The sequence below is a fragment of the Durio zibethinus genome, chromosome 16, assembly GCF_047325235.1.
Source record: "Durio zibethinus cultivar Kanyao isolate XHJ-2024 chromosome 16, ASM4732523v1, whole genome shotgun sequence".
In the NCBI taxonomy this organism is placed as follows: domain Eukaryota; kingdom Viridiplantae; phylum Streptophyta; class Magnoliopsida; order Malvales; family Malvaceae; genus Durio; species Durio zibethinus.
Genome location: NC_143177.1, coordinates 5450549 through 5470729, shown reverse-complemented (window position 1 = coordinate 5470729; position 20181 = coordinate 5450549). Strand labels below are relative to the sequence as shown.

The window sequence follows — 20181 nt, the reverse complement described above, 5'->3', positions numbered from 1 at the left end:
TCAGTTTTTCGGTTAGCAAGGTAAGCAAATTCATGAACAACCCAATTGAGGAACACTTTAGGCCTGTGTATTGAATCTTACAGTACCTAAAGAAGAGTGCTAGCAAAAGATTATTTTTTAAGAAGATATCACATCAAAATGTTGAAATTTATATTGATGTTGATTGGACTGGATCCGTTACTGACCAAAGATCAACTATTGCTTATTGTACCTACGTGTGGAAAATTTTGGTTACTTGGTGAAACAAGCAATTTGAAGTGGTTAGAAGTAGTGCGGAAGCTGAGTTTAGAGTTATGTCTTATGGCATATGTGAGGGAATTGGCTGAAAAGGTTGCTGCGGGAGTTAAAAGTCTCTGTAAAAGAATCCATGAAGATATTTTGTGACAACAAAGCTGTTATAAGTATAGCAAAGAATCATGTTCATCATGATAGGACTAAACATGTAGAGATTGATCATCACTTCATCAAAGGGAAAATAGATGAAGGAATTGTTAAATTAGCTTATACTCCCACATACCTCCAAACTACAAACATGCTCACTAAAGCTCTCTCTTAAAACAACTTCGAGAATCTGAAGTCCAAGCTAGGCATGATTGACATCTACCACTTAGCTTGAGGGGGAATGTGAAAATCTATCTTTATTATTACTGATTAATTGAATTTGTTTATTTTAGTTAAGTCTTTTGTTTTTAGAATAAGAAATGATTTGGGTAATTACACCAAATCCATTAGATATTTTCCCATTATGTGTAAAGAGTAAATTATTTTTTTGATTACTTGTTTTTAATGCATGAAAATCTTAGGTTTTAAGATTGAGAATATTCAGTCTTTAGCCTATATATTTTCATTCAATTCTAGCATTGTAACAAGAAAAATATAAAAGAATAAAATAGTTTTACAAGAGATTTCTTCAACATGCCAAATTAGGAATATGCAAAATTGAGAATATTGTCATACTACAAACTTTAATGTTTTTATTTTTTTCCAGCAACAGAGGATAGTGATCCATCAGCAATATGAATCTTAAGGTTTTCAAAACATAGATTATATATTGAAAATAATTCATGCCATCTAGTCATATGGTCAGACGCCTTAAAATCTATAATCCAAGATTTCTTAGAATTTGATTTTGCACCCAAAGTAAAGAGATCATTACCTTTTTGTGCAATTGTGAACTTTGGAGTAAGTGCAATAATTGGTTCAAAAGTCACCTCTAATCCACTATTTCGAGATGCATCAATTATGGTAGTTTTGGCCATTAGAAAAGAAAAAACAAAAGCAGACTTTGCTCAAATACCATAAAAACAGAGATAAAAAATAATGTTCTACGAGTGTTATTTTACTAAAAAAAATCCCCAAATGTATAAAAGAACTTATATGTACAAAGAAACCCACAAAATCAGGATACAATCATCCAAACATAAAAACAAATAAAAGACTAGAAATATAAGTCCTAACAAATCAAGAAATTTATCATGATTTGATAAACAGTATCTAAACAGCATAAAACTCTTAGAATAAAAAAAAAATGATATTAACCCAATGCAAAAATAAAAGTTTCATTTCAAATAAATTCAAGTTGAATTAATAAATATTGTGAATGTAAGCTTACAAGAGTGCCACATGCCATTTCTTATAACCCTAAATGCAAAATAAATTTGAAAGAACAATATATTATTTATTGTAACATTGAAAGAAATTTTTGAAAAATCCTCAAATACCTAATTGTTGCACATTATTACTTTATTACACTATTAATAACATGGTTATTATCCAACTTGTGATCTACTTGTTTGCAATTTACAAATACAGGAGTTCAATTCGCTGGAGAAACACATAATGTAGCAGCATAATGCTTCATATTTCAATCATAATGAAAATCAATTCATACTTGCAGTTTTTATAGGTTACCTATAAAATTTTAGAGCATTTAATATTTACAAAATTGCAATAACATCAATAAAAGTTGTTTTCCAAAGCATGCCCTCTTCTAGAACTATATTATGTTGACAAATTATGTATCAAATCAAGAGCAATTTCTTACTTTGTTGGGATATCAAATTAGGATCAATTTCCTTATTTGTTGGGATTTATATATTTGGTCTTTTATTTATTTCTATGTTTGGATGATTGTGTCATGATTTTGTAGGTTTCTTTGTACATATCAATTCCTCTATATATTTAGGGATTCTTTTTAATAAAATAATACTCATAGAACATTATTTTTTATCTCTGTTTTCATGATATTAGAACGAGGTTTGCTCTTGTTTTTTTTTTTCTAATGGCTAAAATAGACATAACCGGTGTCTTTTAAGAGAATAGATTAGAGGTAACTTCTGTATCAATTACTGAACTTACTCCAAAGTGCACAATTACACAAAAAGGTAACTATCTCTCTGCTTTGGGTGCAAAATCATATTTTAAAAAGTCTTAGATTATAAATTTTGAGGCATCTGATCATATGACTGTATGCCATGAATTGTTATCAACATATAATCCATGTTTTAAAAACCTTAAGATTCTTATTACTAATGGATCACTATCCTCTTTGCTGGTAAAAAAAACATTAAAGTTTCTAATATGAAACTATTTTCAGTTTTGTAAGTTCCTAATTTAGCATGTAATTTAGTGTCTATTAGTAAATTAATAAATGACTTGAATTGTGTGGCTAAGTTCTATCCTTCGTATTGTGAGTTTCAGGATTTACTTTTAAGGAGGATAATTGGCAATGCTAAGAAGCATAAAGGCTTGTACTACCTTAGGGATCTTCAATAAGTGAATAAATAAACATTGGCTCCAAGTGGTGAATCTATTTTTGTTTCTACCGAAATTATGTTATGGTATAAAAGATGAGGACATCCTAGTTTTTCATATCTAAAAACTTTTTTTCCTTCTCTTTTTAAGAAAAAAGATGTCTATTCATTTCGTTGTGAAACTTGTCAACTTGCCAAACACATTCATGTGCCTTATTCTAATCATCCATATAGATTTTTTAAACCTTTTTCTTTAGTTCATAGTGATATTTGGGGACCTTCACAGGAAAACAATATAAATGGAACTAGGTGACTCATGACTTTTATAGATGATCACACATGAGCCTGTTGGGTTTACTTATTAAAAGACAAGTTTGATGCTAAGATAATTTTTCAACTATTTCACAAACACAATTTCAAACTTAAATCTAAATTTTTCGCAGACAATGGAAAGGAACATTTCAATTCAATTCTTGGTGGTTATCTAAAAGAAAATAAGATTTTTCACCAAAGTTCTTGTGTTAACACCTTCCAACAAAAAATGGGTTACAGATGTAAAAATCATCATCTATTAGAACTTGCTCGTGCTATCATGTTTACCAATAATGTTCCTAAGTTTTTTTGGGATGCTATTTTAACAACCTCTTACTTGATCAATTGACTTTCTAGTAGAGTTTCAATTTCAAAGCAGCATAAACATATTACTTGAATCATATCCACAAACTAGGTTGTTTACTTTTTTACCCCCAGAAGTCTTTGGTTGCATATCTTTTGCTCACAACAAAAGTCCATCTCATGGGAAACTAGAACCTAAAGTCATAAAATGTATCTTTATTGAGTACTCTCCTACTCAAAAAATCAAGAATGCCTTTCTTAATGGGGAGATGAATGAAAAAGATTATATGGATTTGCCTCCTGATTTTGAAAAGGGAAACAATGACACAAAAGTATGCAAATTAAAGAAGTCTCTCTATGGTTTAAAACAACCACAAAAGTCTTGGTTTAATTGCTTCGCAAAGTCAGTAAAGAGATACGGATTTAGCCAAGGAAAAACTGATCATACTCTTTTTTTCAAACACTCACCACATGGAAAAAAGACTATTTTGATTGGTTATGTTGATGATATTATATTGATAGGTGATAATATTGAAGAAACAAAGAGGTTAAAAATTATTGGAAAAAAATTTAAGCTTAAGGATCTTAAACAACTAAAATACTTTTAAGGGATAGAAGTTGAAAGGAGCAAGAACAACATTATTGTTTCTCAAAAGAAATACACACTTGATCTCTTAAAGGAAACCAGTATGCTTGGCTGTAAACTAGCTGATAAACCTATAGATCTTAATGTGAAACTTGAAAAAAAAAATTCTAGTAGATAGGGAGAGTATCAACGAGTGGTTGAAAAATTGATCTACTTGTCTCATACGAGACCTGATATTGCCTTTACAGTTAGTGTAGTAAGTCAGTACATGCACTTTTCATTTGAAGAGCATCTTGAAGTTGTGTATCGAAACTTAAGGCATTTGAAGGCCACACCCTATTGTTTGAGAAAAATGAACAAAAAAATGTAGAAGTATTTACAGATGCAGATTGGATAGGATCACTTGAGGACCGAAAATCCACCTTTGGGTATTGTTCGAAGGTTTGGGGTAATCCTGTCACATAAAGGAGCAAGAAATAGTTTGTTGTTGCTCAAAGTAGTGTAGAAGCAGAATTTAAAGCTCTTGCACAAGGAAATTGTGAACTTATCTGGCTGAAGGGACTTTAAAGAGAATTGAAAATGATAGCTGAAAACCTTATGAAACTGTATTGGGATAACAAGGCTGCTATAAGTATTGCTTATAAACCGGTGCATTATGATCGAAAAAAGCATGTGGAAATTGACCTATGTTCATACAAAGCAACAAGAAATAGATATCCTAACAAAAGGACTACATAAAGCAAGCTTTAAGAATCTTGTTGACAAGCTGAGAATGACAAATATCTATTCTTTAGCTTGAGGGGAGTGTTGACAGATTATGTATCAGATTAGGATCAATTTCCTAATTTGTTGAGATATCAAATCAAGATTATTTTCTTGATTTGTTGGGATTTGTACTTTTGGTCTTTTACTTGTTTCTATATTTGGATGGTTGTGTCCTGATTTTATGGGTTTTTTTGTAAATATCAATTCCTCTATATATTTGGAGATTTTTTTGAATAAAATAATACTCAGAGAATATTGTTTTTCTATCTATGTTTTCATGTTAGCAGTCACCTAGGAAACTCTAGGGTATGAAGTAATTAAAGGGATTTGCTTGATAAGTCAGTTTAATTCTAAAAGCTTCCACCTTTGGTTGAAGCTAGTGGTGTAAATGATATATTAGTACTCACAAGCTACTCAAGTTTAATTCGAATAAAATTCGAATTCGGCTCAGTTATTATAGAGTTAAGCTTAAGCAGTTTGACTTATTGATCGAATCGAATTTGAATATTTTTATACCCGGCTTGAGTTGTTCGTGAGCCTAATCAAGCTTTTATATTTTAATTATTTTAGTTGATAAAACATTTCGAACTCGAGTTCGAGCTCAAGCACAAATAATCGAGCTTTTGTTGAATATAAGAATCGAGCTTATTTTTACATGTTAATCGAGCCTAATTGAGTGAGTTCGAGTAACTCAATTTCTATATCGAGTTGAATTCGAGCTAAAAAAATAAAACTCAATCGAATTCAAACCGAGTTTCAAGCATCGAATTTGAAGTCAAGCTCAAGCTCAAACTTAGTACTGTATCGACTCGAACTTAGCACTGTATCGACTCGAACTCGATCGATTACACCTCTAGTTGAAACAGTAACTAAATTAAGGTGATCATCCAATATTTGAACATAAGCGGCACAAAATAATTTCTGAAATTATTATTAGAATTTCAAAAAATATGATAAAATTGGTTGCTTTTACTTTAGTAGATCTAGGGTAAAATACCGAGGATTTAACTTGAGTAACTATCTATTATCCACGATATTAGAAAATCAAAGCAATTCTGCCCACCGTTCCAATAATTTTCAAATCCAAATGAATATACTTTCAGTACCATTTGCAGTACATATATCCACCCTGTCAGATGATAGGCAACTCATGAACCACCATGAGAAAGTAAGCATAGCATGTTACACTATGTTGCATACATCTAAAGCAACAAACATTAAATGAATAATGCAAATTTATTAAGTTAAAATTTTGAGTAAGTGAAATCAGGGAGTTAATTAACAAGCTTAAAAATCATGAACATGCATTAATTAGCTAGTACTTACCAAAGATAAACTCAACCTCCTGTTCAACCTTCTTAACCGAGTTGTTTTCAATATCAAGCTGCAAGCAATTTATATCACATAAATTAGTCCAAGACTGTAACTCAGTATTTACATTTTGGAAATACGTATCCTAGAAATCAAATAATCTGAGACAAAAAAGGGGAAAAAATTCACTCCACTTGGCAATCCATCCAACACAAGAAAAGGAAATGGTAAAAGCAGATCAGGATGGTCTTCTGTTGATTCATTAGCCAATAATGGGCTAGTCCTCCGGGGACCTAGCCTTGATATAACACACTGCTTCCTGAACTAGTGATTTATTGTAGAAACTGAAAAAAGATTAGCCAAAATGATGCACGTAACAGTAATCAATAATGCACAAGAAATTTTCTCTCTATTGTTTCTTCGAGCATTAGCAGTGCCGCTTCCTTGCCCCTCCATGGTCCTCAGACCAGTGCATAAACTTAAAAAACTTCTAATTTAATCTTATATTTTCTTGTTTATTTATTTTTAGCTTTAGTTCCATATCAGATGTAGGTGGAACCATGAGTCCACGTCAGAAAGAGCAGAAAACAATGTTAAAGTTGGGAATCACATGTCCGGGCTCTAGATGGTAGTAATAAAGCAATGGATGGGGGCTTTTTTGATCATTCTTATATCATTTTGTTAGGGAGACAATGAATTTAATGCAATAACATCATCCTGGAAATTGAATTTACATCTTTTTCCTCAGTTAACAAACTAGAATCTACACATATAATATACATATACATATACATATATATATATATCAGGGAAATTATATGTAATTTAGATGCATATCTACTAAACCAAGTAGTTTCCTATTGCTTTAACTGCATGGCATGCCTCCATAAGAAATGGAATGATTAACGGATAAGATTTAATCATTTAGCAAGGAAAGAGAAATTTTTAAGCAATTTCTCATGGGGAACTGATGCAGATGTTTTGTCAGTTTGTAACCCTATCTCATTATGTGCTTAAAAAAGTTCGTGGAGCCCCCAAACTGTGGGCATAAGAAAAGGCTAGAAGCTAACAACACAGCAAAGTTCTACGAAGTTTCCAAACTCTTAAATTTGAGTCATAAAGTAATTTTACTCCGGTGAGCAAGAACTTTAAAGGATGTAGTCTAGAACTGACAGTATCAGCATCAGATAAATGCAAGTATATTTGTTTTGTAAAATCATAAAACTAATTGCATCAAACAAGGAAATTACAGAAGAACCTTAATTGTTAAAGCAAGTTAACCATTATATGTTCATCTAAATGAAATGTGTTAAGGTCTCAACAATAACTGCAAAAAGATTAAGTATGAGAATGAAGGATACAACATATCCAAATTTGGGGCTCCGAACAAAGACTTTCAAATTTCCAGAGAAAGGTGAATGGTAGATTGGAACACTTTCAAACAAAGATGGCTGCACAACACATATAGATTCTGCTGTCATAAATATTTCATCAGTTATAATGAACACGTTTTGAGAAGGTTAATAGCAAATTGGACTTACAGAATCCTCCTTTTGGAATCTTAGAGCAATAGCATTGCAAAGATCAGTAAATTCATCCAAGTTGATCTATAGATAGAAAAAGATCGTATCCGGCAATAATTACATTAAATGCAGAGTAAAGAATAAAGATATCGTACAAACGCAATATGATGACCAGAATAAATATTTAAGGCAGAGCATGCACACAAGAAGACGTTCAAAACAACAAACTAATAATTTCAAACATTAAAATAGCATTATAGAGTCAATTTGCTCTATGATCTGAAGAAATATATTGAAAGCTCCTCCAATGATTCCCATATAATTTCCTATGATATCAACACAAAGGGAGAAAGATGTTGCATGATCATTGTCTGAAATTTTAAAACTGAACAGTTCCATCCATCTACAAGGAAGCAGAGCAATTTCTTAAAGCACAGGACCTTGTAATAAACAACAATTCAAGATTACAGCCACGGTCCTTCAAGCTCCTTCAATGCCCCAAATAACTTGCATTTTCCTAGGCTCAAGAAGCTGCTTTGGCTTATGAATCCTGTTTGGAACTAAATTCTTACAAAGATTTGAAAAAGCATGGCCTGTAGATGGTGAGAGATGTTACTGAGTGGACTACTGATCTAGAACCTGTCTTCATTGGTCACCAACCATATCTCAGCCTCTTTCCCTTTCAAATGAGCCACCTTCACTAAACATAAGCAGCTTCACCCTGTTAGAATCAAGGCTTTAGAGAACAACTTGCTAATCCCTTGAATTAGCCTTTCATTATATAAACAACACTAAGGAAAGAGAATCAATTACAAATTACACATTAATGCTCCCAATTAATCCCTCCTAAACTGTCTCCCATGGAATATTCCCATAATATTCCAACTCACACACACGCATACACTAACACTCCCCCTCAAGCTGGAGCATATATATCAGTCACGCTCAGCTTATTACATATATAGTCAACTCGAACTCCTCGAGGTGATTTTGTAAGAGTATCAGCTAGTTATTCTCCTGTGTGCACATGCTTCAATAATATTGTTCCACTCTGTAACTTTTCCCTTATGAAATGGCAATCAACTTCTATATGCTTGGTTCTTTCATGAAATACTGGATTGGAAGCAATATGAATCACCACCGAATTATCACACCATAACTCTGTAGAGGTCTGAACTGAAAGTCCAATTTCATCTAAGAATTGAACCATCCATAATACCTCTATTGTAGCCAAAGCCATGGCTCTATACTCTGCTTCTGCGCTAGACCTAGCAACTACTTGCTGCTTTTTGCTTTTCCAGGATACCAGATTACTCCTAAGGAAGATAGCATAATGAGATGTAGACTTCCTATCTATATGAGAGCCTACCCAATCTACATCTACATAGGCCCGAATACCCCCATCACTAGTAGAACTGTATAGTATTTCCTTTCCAGGATTTCTCAACATATATTGGAAGATGTGCACCACTGCTCTTTAGTGAGTATCTTTGGGAGCTGCCATGAATTGGCTTATCACACTGACTAGAAAAGATATATCAAAACTCATGGTCAAGTAATTTAGTTTTCCCACTAATCTCCTATAAGGTATGGGATTATCAAGTAAAGCGCCATCTTCTGGAGAAAGCTTGATACCTAAATCCATTGGTGTGTCACTTGGCTTGGCATGGAACAAGCCTGCATCTCTCAAAATATCCAGCACATACTTCCTCTGAGATACAAAGATTCCCTTTTTACACTTTGCCACTTCTATACCCAAAAAATATTTCAATTGACCAAGATCCTTGGTCTTAAACTAGGACTTAAGATACATCTTAAGTCTGTCAATCCCTACACTATCATTGCCAGTAATGATGATATTATCTACATACACTCCCAACAATATAAGGCCAGAACTCTACCGCATATAAAATGCTGAATGATCCTTCTCACTCTGTCGCATGCCATACCAAACAAGAGCTACACTAAATTTGCCCAACCATGGGCGTGGAGATTGCTTCAGACCATATAGAGACCTACGCAAATGGCACACCTTCCCAGACTCCCCCTAAGCAACAAACCCAAGTGGTTGCTCCATATTTACCTCCACAGTCAAGTCACCATGTAGGAAAGCATTCTTCACATCCAACTGATGTAATGCCCATTTATATGTAGTAGCAAAACTAAGGAATAGGCGAATAGATGTCATTTTTGCCACTGGTGAAAAGGTATTAAAATAATCTATTCCATATGTCTGCGCATATCCCTTTACTACTAGTCTTGCCTTCAATCTAGCCAATGAACCATCAGGATTCAATTTTGTGGTGTAAACCCACTTGCACCCAATAGCTTGCACCCTTTTGGTAAAGAAACCAAGGCCCCTGTATGGTTGGCCTTTGGGACCATCATATTATCCTCCATAGCTTTACGTCATCCTGAATCTGCAAAAGCATCACGAAAAGTATGCGGCACATTAATAGCATCCATTGTGGCAATACAAGTTTGAAGTTGAGCAGAAAGTCCTTTGTACGAGGGCACGTATAAAGGAAAATTTCTACAAGTTCGCATACCTTTCCGTAAAGCAATTGGTACATCTTCAGCCATAGTGTCTCGAAGTGGATCCATTGACGGAGAAACTGTCTTGATGGGAGAAATTTCTGTAGGCGAATCTACGAAGGTTCTTCTAGTGTACATATGACCAAATTGAGTATCTAGGCATGCCTTAAAAGGAAATACATTGACCGGTGTACTATGTATCTAATAGATGAGAAAATCTTCTTTTTCTGATATGATAGGTGATGGATGAGACTATAGTAACAAAGAAAAAGGAACCGACTCATGAAAAGCGACATCTGCCGAAATAATAAAGTGACCCAGGTTTGGAAAGTAGCATCGATACCCTTTTTGGACATGTGAATAACCTAGGAAGATACATTTAAGACAACGTGGGTCTAATTTAGTGCAACCTGAACAAGTGTCACAAATGAAACATGTAAACATGTGCACCTAAACACCTTAAGGGAGATTGGTAATAAGGGATGATCACGACACAATACTTGAAAAGAAAATTTTCCTTTAAGAACCAAGAACAGCAAACAATTTATAAGATAGCATGCTGTGAAGACAGCTTTACACCTTAGGGACCTTCATTTGAAACAAAAGAGCTCTAGCCAATTCCAACAAATGGTGATTCTTCCTTTCAGTAACCTTATTTTGCTATAGGGTATCTATACACAAGAACTGACAAACAGTACCTTTTGCATTTAGGAATTGAAGAAACTCTGTAGAAAAATACTCTCCCCCATTGTCACTCCGTAAAATTTTGATAAACTTACCGAATTGATTCTCTAGTTGTGAATGAAAGGTAATGAAGATAGAGAATAATTTGGAGTGGCTTCACAACAAATACAACCAACAAACTTGTGAATAATCATCAACAAATGTCAAAAAGTATCTATAACCAGATTTCGAAATAATAGGACATGGGCCCTATACATTAGAATGAATCACAGTAAAAGGAAACTTTTCTCTTTTATTAAATTGATGTCGATAGGTTACTCTATGCAATTTAGCAAACTTGCACGAGTCACAAACAAAACTAAAAGATGATAAATGATGACACATAGCTCGTAAAGTCGACATAGATGGATGACCAAAATGACGATGAGACTCATAAGCTAATGACAACTCTCCTGAGCATGTCATTAATCCAAATTGTATCTTCTGTACGCCATCAAGCACATAAAAACCTTCTTCGATCTTTCCCCTACCAATAGTCTACTTCGTCAATAGATTTTGAAAAACATAATAAGTAGGCAAGAAGGAAACACTGCAATTTAAATTCCTTGTAATCTGACTAACTGAAAGTAAGTTAAAAGGAGAAGAAAGGATATGTAGCACAAAATGTAAAGGTAACATGGATATAGGTCGAGCCTTGCCACTTCCCACAATATCTATAGAGTTTCCATCAGCAACCAAAATAGAATGTTTCCTCGTCATAAGAGTAGATGAATAAAGAGTACCTGTAGTACCCATCACGTGATTTGAAGCTCCTAAATCAATCACCCAAGTCCTGGATGGGGTAGCCAGGCATGCAGTAGATTTACCTTGTATAAAAATTGCTGTTGGAGAGGAGATCGAAGTCTGATTCTAAAGCATCTGAATAGGCCTGTCATACTCATCTTGAGATAATTGAACTCCTTTCTCCTTTTGCTGCCGGGGCTGAAACACAGCATCAGTCATATATGCTGCTAGTGGGCCAAAATTGCCCCAAAGCTGCAGACAAACATTCCATAAGTGTCCTTGCTATCCACAATGATAGCAGGACCATGGGTCTCCTTTACCACTTCCATGTCCTCTACCTTGTCCAGCACATTCTTCGCATGGTGTTTGCCTTTCATGCTATAGGGAACAAATACTACCATGTCTTCCTGTAAAGGATCATGCTGAATAACTCTGCTCAGGCACTTATAAGCATCTAGTAAAGAAAGTGGATCTCTGGTTGCTAACATCTGAGTAATAGCATTGCCGTATTCCTTCCTCAATCCTACTAAGAAAAACACTACCATTAGAGCCTCTTGTTGCTCTTGGTTTGTCTTCAGATTGGTACACAAGGGCATGCACTCATTAAACTCATCATATACCTCCTTGAATGCAACAAAATATTCTCTCAGGCTCCTATCAGACTGCTCCATTCTAATCCATGCCTTGGTAACATCTGAGATCATCTGCCAATTCTCAGAATTTACATAAACAATTTTTAAAGCATCCCAAAGTTCCTTTCTTGTAAAGTATTGATTGAACATCACCTTGACTCGTCGTTCCATTGAGTTGAATAATTGTCCAAGTACTCAATTGTCCTCTTACTCCCACATTGCATATTTCAAACTTTCCTTTACTGGTGGCTCACTTGTTAGAAATCGAGCCTTTTAAGATCTTGCAAGGTCACCAATATAGTCTTGCTCCATGACAAGTAGTAGAAGCAATCAAGCTTTTCATCCAAAAACCGTGAGCCCATGATAAACTCGAGTTATCACCTTTGATGTAGTTGTCTCTTCCTTTGCCATGGCCATAGAACCTTCTTCCTTTGAAACACAATTGCTAATCATTCAATAGCGTAACACAACCCCTAATCAACAACCAAGAACTCCGTTCCTAGTTCTGCAGCTATGCTCTACACCGAGAATAACTTATCTCCCTTAATCTATCAATCACAAAAAGGTTGCAACCCCTTCTTCTTGCAGCCTTTGAGAATAAAGGGGTGGCCCCTTTCAACTAATGAGGAACTGCTGAAGAGGAAGAAAAGTTTTAAGTACATAGCTTTAGGACTATGAGATCAAATTCTATAGTAGCGACAGCTTAGGTGACGATGCAGGGGCTATCACAAAAGGGTTTGAGGAAAGAAAGAGAGGGATGGCAGTGGCTAAGGTTGTGCTGCTGGCAAATTAAGGCTTAGAGAACAACTTGCTAATCCCTTGGATTAGCCTTTCATTATATAGACATTACTAAGAAAAGAGAATCAATTACAAATTACACATTAATGCTCCCATTTAATCCCTCCTAAACTGTCTCCCATGAAATATTCCCATAATATTCCAACTCACACACACTCATACACTAACACACCACATGTTACATCCTAAGATATTATTCTTTCCATCTACGCAGAAGGTTTCACAGGCATTTATTGATGAAGCCGAGTCATTAAAGAATGGTATTTTCATCCTCCCCTCCAATATGTAGTTTCTCACCCAATACAGATTCTGTCCCTCAAACTCAAGGAGAACATAATTGCAGATGATCCCAACACTGGTCACTATAAAGACTCACGGTTCATAGACTCAAGGCTGGTTTAGCATTGCTGTTGCCATTGGAAAAAATGTGTTTAAAAAATGCGGTAAGAAATTTTAAATGTTTGGTATTGCTGTGAAAAAGTGTTGTGAATAATTAAAATGTCTAAAAAGATATTTATATAATAAGTAACTATTAGAAATATAGGGATATATATAATGATTTTCTACTCCGAACACACTTTTTCACAGAAAAAGCATAACTTTTTGGTTTGGGTTTGAAAACTAGATTTTTAGATTGAAAAGCGAGACTTTTTTATTATTTCACATTGAGGTTGAGTCAAAAGCAGTTTTTGAATGCAAAAGTTTCATCAATCTAAACTAGGCATCAAGCAATTAGATGCATGTCCTGATAGCATTCCTGCTCTGAGTTAACATCGGAAGTTGGTTTCTGGCCAACAAAAAAGCATGGCAAATGTTGGAAAGTTTTGAATATTTGGTCAAATCTTCTAAGATATGGCCGAGATTCAAAGGGAATGCTATATATTTTGTAGAGAAAAGATTGTATGAAACAGTTACACCATGTCAACATATGTCTCTTCCATTCAAATAATGTCATATAATTACATCATTGAAAAAATCGATTATTTATTATAAAATAATTAATTAATCTATTGAAATAAATATTTACCATTTAATTATCACATGTAATATATGATAAATGGTTAACTTTTTCCAATAATGTGATTATGTGGCATGATTTGAATGAAAATATAAATATACTGACATGTGTTTGATATAGTCCTTTCTCATATTTTGTAAATTTAGGAGATTGGATTTTCCTGTAAATTAGCTTTTCAGTTATTTCTTTCCTTGCTTTTTCTCCTCTGCATATCCTATAAATATTAAGCATGTAAACAACATTTTATTATGAATGAGAATCATATGACTTTGATTTTGATTTCTCTCTATTTTACTTTTCATAGCATCAAACCTAGAGAGAATCTTAGCTCAGGCATCTGTTTCCTTCCCATTCTTACTACTTGTTCTGTATGACTTAGTCAAGGATCTTTTATACCTTTTTTAGGAAAATCTATATTCATTTATTCTTAGTAAGTAAAAATTTTGCGAATGGTTACAGACACACTATACCCCCCCTCCCCCCTTTCTCATTGGAGATTAGAAAATATTAGTCAGCAGCGATTCGATTTCTTCTGGTTCAGAAAGCTTTGAGACTACCTAAGTCATTTAGCAATAACAAGATAACAAGAGACACAACTTGATAATAATGCTAAAAAAATCCCCTTATTTGACACAGTTATTACTTTTCCTTTCTTCATTCTTTTGGAACATAATTCATTTTCTTTTCAACCCCAAAAAGTCAAAACTTGAAATGACTCAAACCCAACTGAACCATCCAAATTTCCACCTCTAAATATCCTATTGGAAAACAGACCAACCATATGTACTAATGCAAGAGATAAGAAGTCATTTTTCTTCTTGAAAAACATTAAAGATGGTGATATAATTAGTACCTGTACTTATTCAGTTCTTCACAGATGAATACATTGCTTCCTTGTTGAGGAACCCAACTTTCTGCATATAGAAATGGAACCCTCATACGACATTCAAGAAATGTTAACCAAAACAACATCACCCCATACTAAGCCTTTTCCTGCAATGGGGGGTTGGCCACCTAGATCCTATTGATTGCTATATCAAGTGGGAAAACTAGTTGGAGAAAAAGTGTTTTCCACTGTAAAGTCTCTCTCCTTTATAAACATGAAACAAAATAATCCAACCACCAATAACATGTTAGCAACTCAAGAACATAAAAACTTTCTATATCAACTTTACATAAATAATTCAACCATCTGAAACCATGATAGATCTTGCTAAAAGAAACATGACGGATTGACGGTGGTAATCTATTTTGTATCTTTGAGATGCTCAGTCACTAGAACTGTCCCCATTCTCTTTCTACTAAGATGCTTAGACAATATCATACAACTCCCTTCTTTATTATTAATCTTACTCTTTCAGCGACTCCTCTCCTCTTTCCTTCTTACCACCTAGGCATCTGCATATAATCATATCTTATGTTACAGGACTCTTTAAAAAGATCCAACTTAACAAATCCTACATACTTGACTTTGCAAAACTCTCCCACAACCAGATCACAATGTGAGCAAGGACTAACACGGAGAAGAAGTTTTGCATGACTTGCACATGCAAAGATTTCTAGCAACCATATGTTGTACACAAGATAACAATGCTCAAGCACAGAGCGGTTTAGCTTGTCAAAAGGTTACTTGACCAACAAGTGCATAGTGTACTTACATAATCATCAATAAGATCAAAGGCTTCACACAATATACTTCTCCTCATTCGATCCATCTCAGAGACTTGTTTCACAAGCTACAAGAAAAAGGAGATTTAAGCATATATGTCTAATCTCTTTTTTTTTTTTTCCTGAAGTAGCACTCATTGGTAGCAAGATTCAAATAATAACTGATCATGCATCAGCGACAAAAAATAAAAGCAACACTATAAATTAAGTTGCATCTTTCTTCGGTCTTAACAGTTACTAGAGTAAAAGTAAATATGAATTCACAACATACCTCGATTTTGAAGTTGTTATATACAACAGCAAGGATCAAATTTGTGACAAAGTAAACCCCAATCAGGACATACAGAACAAAATAAAAAGGGCAATACCAACGTGAAGGCCTGTAGCCAAAGATTGATAGATATAAAAAATCAAAGGAATTAACAAAAAGAAATTAAGCTGTAACGTGATCCAAGTATAGAACAGACTGAAAACAACTTGAATTCTTAAGAAATGCTGGTTACCTATTATAATTCAGAAAATGTATAAATAAAGCTAAAAATGCTCCAAATGAGTTTACGATAACCACCACCAAAAGAAAAATCACAAACATTGGTGAGAATCCAATGCCCCAAAAACCCAAGGGTTCCTCCACAAGGTTCGTCCACAGAGGGTGAGTCAGGGCCTAAGATCAGGCCGAAAGGCATAATCGAAAGACAACAGGTGAACATTCCTGTACTAACCCTTGTTGGTCCCGAAGGACAGAGGAGGCTAGGTTAGCTGAAAGATGGTTATCGGTTCAAGGACACAAGGTGCCCCTGCTTTTTCAGGGTAAGAAGGGTCTTGTGTATCTTCAAACATAACATATGGTGCCCAACTAGCAAACAGAAGAAATAACGGCCACAGAGCCTGCAATAAAGGCAGATGAGAAAGCAATAGTGTGCTAGGAAAAATGCAAGCTGTGTATACTTATGACCAATAAATTGAACCAGATCAGAAGGTAAATAGATATTTTTTAAAATTAAACAACAGCATGCATGTATACCAGCATGATGCTAAGAGAGTATACAAACCAAGACATTCAAGTATGTTCTAATCATTCCAGCCAAAATGAGGAAGTTCACTCGTAATTCCCTAAGCCAAAACAAAGTGGAGTAAAAACATTAAATGAACCAAGGCTGAAATCATCGGGAGCAAAAGGCAGAACTTCCATAAAACATGGAAATTAAAAAATGATAGGTAATATATGTAAACTTTAGAATGAAAATGGGATTTTCAATAAAGATTTATAGACTAATGTTTAATATAGGTCACTCCATATGTCAAAAATATAAGAGACAGAAAAAATCAATGAATTAAGTTCAATTACGGGCATAACAATCTACAAATGACTAATTTATGCTGCCCAAGTAGACCATATTTGCCTAAGCTTAACTTGACCTAAAATTATCAAACCTTTTTTATCTGATTTGCTTTCTGTAGGATAAAAATGAAGCAGAGTGCATATAAGAGGGAAAAAGAACATATTTTCTCCCTGCCACTTTATTTTCACCATATGCACCAAAATAGTGGAAATGAAAAGGACTTCAAAATTCCCGTCTTTCATATGGGTCCTGCAGTCCAATTTATGGAAACATATACTAGAGAGAAACATCAATATACATTATGCAAAGAACAAAAATGATTTTCAAGTAAAGAGTGCCATCAGCCCAAAAGAACATTATTTCTTTTTCCCTTGTTCCTGAAAAAGGACTAACAAGGAGACTTGGCCTATCCATAACCTCCCACAAACCAATAGAGTTAGCATAAAAGACAGTAGGAGATTTCAGTCCCTTCAAATTTTTAAAATCTAAATACATCTGATTCTACTAAAGTACATGCCATGCTCTATCTCATGGAAGCACAAAGCAGTTGGTGATTTGTAAAATCATTCTTACTCCAGATTAAATATTGATATTAAGATTGATAACTCGTCTAAAACTAGCTTGTCATTTTTATCTGCTGTGCATCTGAGCAGGCATAGAAACACCATAGATTTCCCAATCTAAAATTATACTCAAACTCTCTATGATTTTCTTGTAGATCTATGTGATACTCTGATCAGATGAATTAACGGAGATAAAGATGTTGGAACGAGCAAATGTTGTTCCAAATTATGTTTTGTGATGCATAAATTAACAGCATACATCTGATAAGCCACGTGCATATGTCACGGACCTAAGGGGGAGTCCTGAATCCCACATCGAACATAATAGAAGGGTCACTGGGGTATAAAAGGGTTCACACCATCTCCGCCTTGTGAGGCGCCTTTTGTAGGACAAAACCGTGAGGCCAGGGGGGTCAGAGCGGACAATACCTCACAAGGTGTGAACCGTGGCAGGTAGGCTGATCCAGGACGCCGGAAGGGTGAATGCCCGAGTCCCCGAGCCGCGCGGGTTCGGAACTTAAGTCTCGACCCGTGACACATACACTCTGCAGACAAATTAACAGCTCAATTCTGGGCATGCAAATGAACAAACAGATGCCAGTAAGACAAATACATTACATACATTTACAAAAGGATTTTATAGAAATAGAAAGTATGGATTTTTTTCACTCCCTACCTAATGTTTAGGATGAAAATAATAACTCTGACATAAGGTGCAACCCTCAATGGAAGAGAATTCAAGGCCATTGGAGACAGATAGAGAGCATAAATCAGTAAATCTGCAACCAGAATTATGAGGCAAATAACCTGGAAGTCGAATCAAAACATGCATTGTAGGCTACATCATAAGAAAATCAGGAGAGCACAGTAACGTTAAATCCTGAAGAGAACTAGGAGACTCGTATCAGGGGGAAACAGTAAATTCTATTCATAGAATTGCAGGAACAAAAGATACAGCTTTAGTCCTGAAAGACAAGAATAAAAATGTCAAAACAAACCATGCATAAGCCAACTCATCAAGCAATGATCAGTGACTAACATCATTCATAAGGAGCACTTACTAGCAAATTGTTTACATTATGGCAATAAAAGAATAGAAGACTACAATTTTTTAAAAAAACAATAAGACTTGGACTGCATTGATTAGCTTTGAAGCAATAAATTCTATTCAAAGTCCATATCGCTTGAAAGGCTACTAACATATATACTCTAATTGCTAATGGAAATATGTGACAGAATTCAACAAAGCATGAACATTATTTTGGATTTAGGCTATGTTGTCAGACAATACCCATGTCTAACACTATTTGGAGTATCATGCCTAAATACCCAAGTCCATTTGAGGAGCCCAGAACGGGTCTAACATGGATAAATAATGTAAATTGAAGAGTCATAGTAATATGGTTTTGGAATGGTATTCTTGTCACTATTTCTATCGTCAACCTTTTTTCTTACATTCAAAAAATTCACCCATAAAAGAATTTTATTTTTATCCAAATGCAGTACCTTCATTATACAAGAGAGAGAGAGAGAGAGAGAGAGAGAGAGAGTAGGGATATGTAATTATCCAAAAAGGAATCTTAAGCAAGTACATTGCCTTGCAAAGAAAAGACAGTTGACAAGCTTGATGCTTTAAAAAAGTACAGAGAAGAATTCAATACTGCACTTATTCGTTTAGTGGATTCCCCGCTTTCTTTACCTTAACCGGAAGATAGATCGAGGAGAGGGGTATATGACTGAGCTTCACTCCTCTCCTTTAGTAAGCCAATGCCTCCTCTCTCGCTGCTACTACAAAATAATCATACACAAAAACTTGGATTGTCAATTATAGCTAAAAAGTCCTTGTACCGCTGCATTGAAATTTCAAGCAATAGCAGCCAAGAACAAAACAAAAGGTTATGCTGACCTCAAAAAATTTTAGGAAGATCCAAATGAGATCAAATTTAATAAAGATGAAGTAGGAGTTTCCAGCACTTACCAAGTTTGATTTATCAAGGATTTGCTCAGATAGACCAACACTATCCTCAGCCTGTAAAATCATGCTAACCAAATGAGTATTCTTTTTTTTTTCATTATTTTCATAAAAGGATAAATAAAGAATTTTGTTGCTAATTGCAACGTAAAGAGTACATACATAAACCATAATCAAAATTAAATGGATATAACACCATTTTTCTTCTTCTTCTGTAACTGAATAACGCATCGTGCTGAACGGTTCGAATGTTGATATTCTTTTTCGGCCATGAGCTGGACTTCGATTTAAAATCTCTTTTTAAATGGATGAATATCAACCCCAACCCATTTCTATTCCTCTTTTGTCCTTTTATTGCCCTGGGCTGGAATTTCTCTTACTTGGTTTTGTACTTTTGTTATGTTGACATTGAAAGGATTTTGATTTTCTTTTTTTTTTTTTTTTGAGATTTTCACTTGTTAAAACTGAGATAGACATCGGGTGGAAATCAACCTGGAAAGAGACACTGGGATGATGAAAAACACAAGAACATTTTCTCCATATGTTCTGAAATCAGCAAACAAAGTGAGAAAGTATTAAGTTAGACTGAACCAAATTTCCAAAACAGGCACGTGATCTATTGAATAAACTCT

At 34.5% G+C, this 20181-nt stretch overlaps 1 protein-coding gene across 9 annotated transcripts; it reads right to left on the bottom strand.

The window, feature by feature from the left end:
* Nucleotides 1–5528: 5528 nt before the first annotated feature.
* On the bottom strand, nt 5529–20147 carry LOC149514241 (two pore calcium channel protein 1-like). Of its 9 annotated transcripts, XR_016328598.1 has the most exons (10): nt 19712–20147; nt 19556–19606; nt 19277–19365; nt 18254–18542; nt 16175–18122; nt 15943–16051; nt 15662–15739; nt 14857–14917; nt 7572–7637; nt 5529–7481 (listed from the first exon to the last, which is right to left on the bottom strand). XR_016328598.1 is itself a non-coding variant. In XM_089745227.1 (9 exons), exons 5-8 carry the CDS (start codon nt 16261–16263, stop codon nt 14867–14869), a joined length of 327 nt encoding a protein of 108 aa, XP_089601353.1. In that variant the 5' UTR covers nt 16264–18122; nt 18254–18542; nt 19277–19365; nt 19556–19606; nt 19712–20147; the 3' UTR covers nt 5529–7637; nt 14857–14866. The 9 variants fall into 9 exon arrangements, 8 of the variants coding, with proteins under 8 accessions (XP_089601353.1, XP_089601349.1, XP_089601354.1 ...); XM_089745227.1 differs by having other exon boundaries at nt 5529–7637; XM_089745223.1 differs by lacking the exon at nt 14857–14917.
* Between the last annotated feature and the right edge of the window lie 34 nt (nt 20148–20181).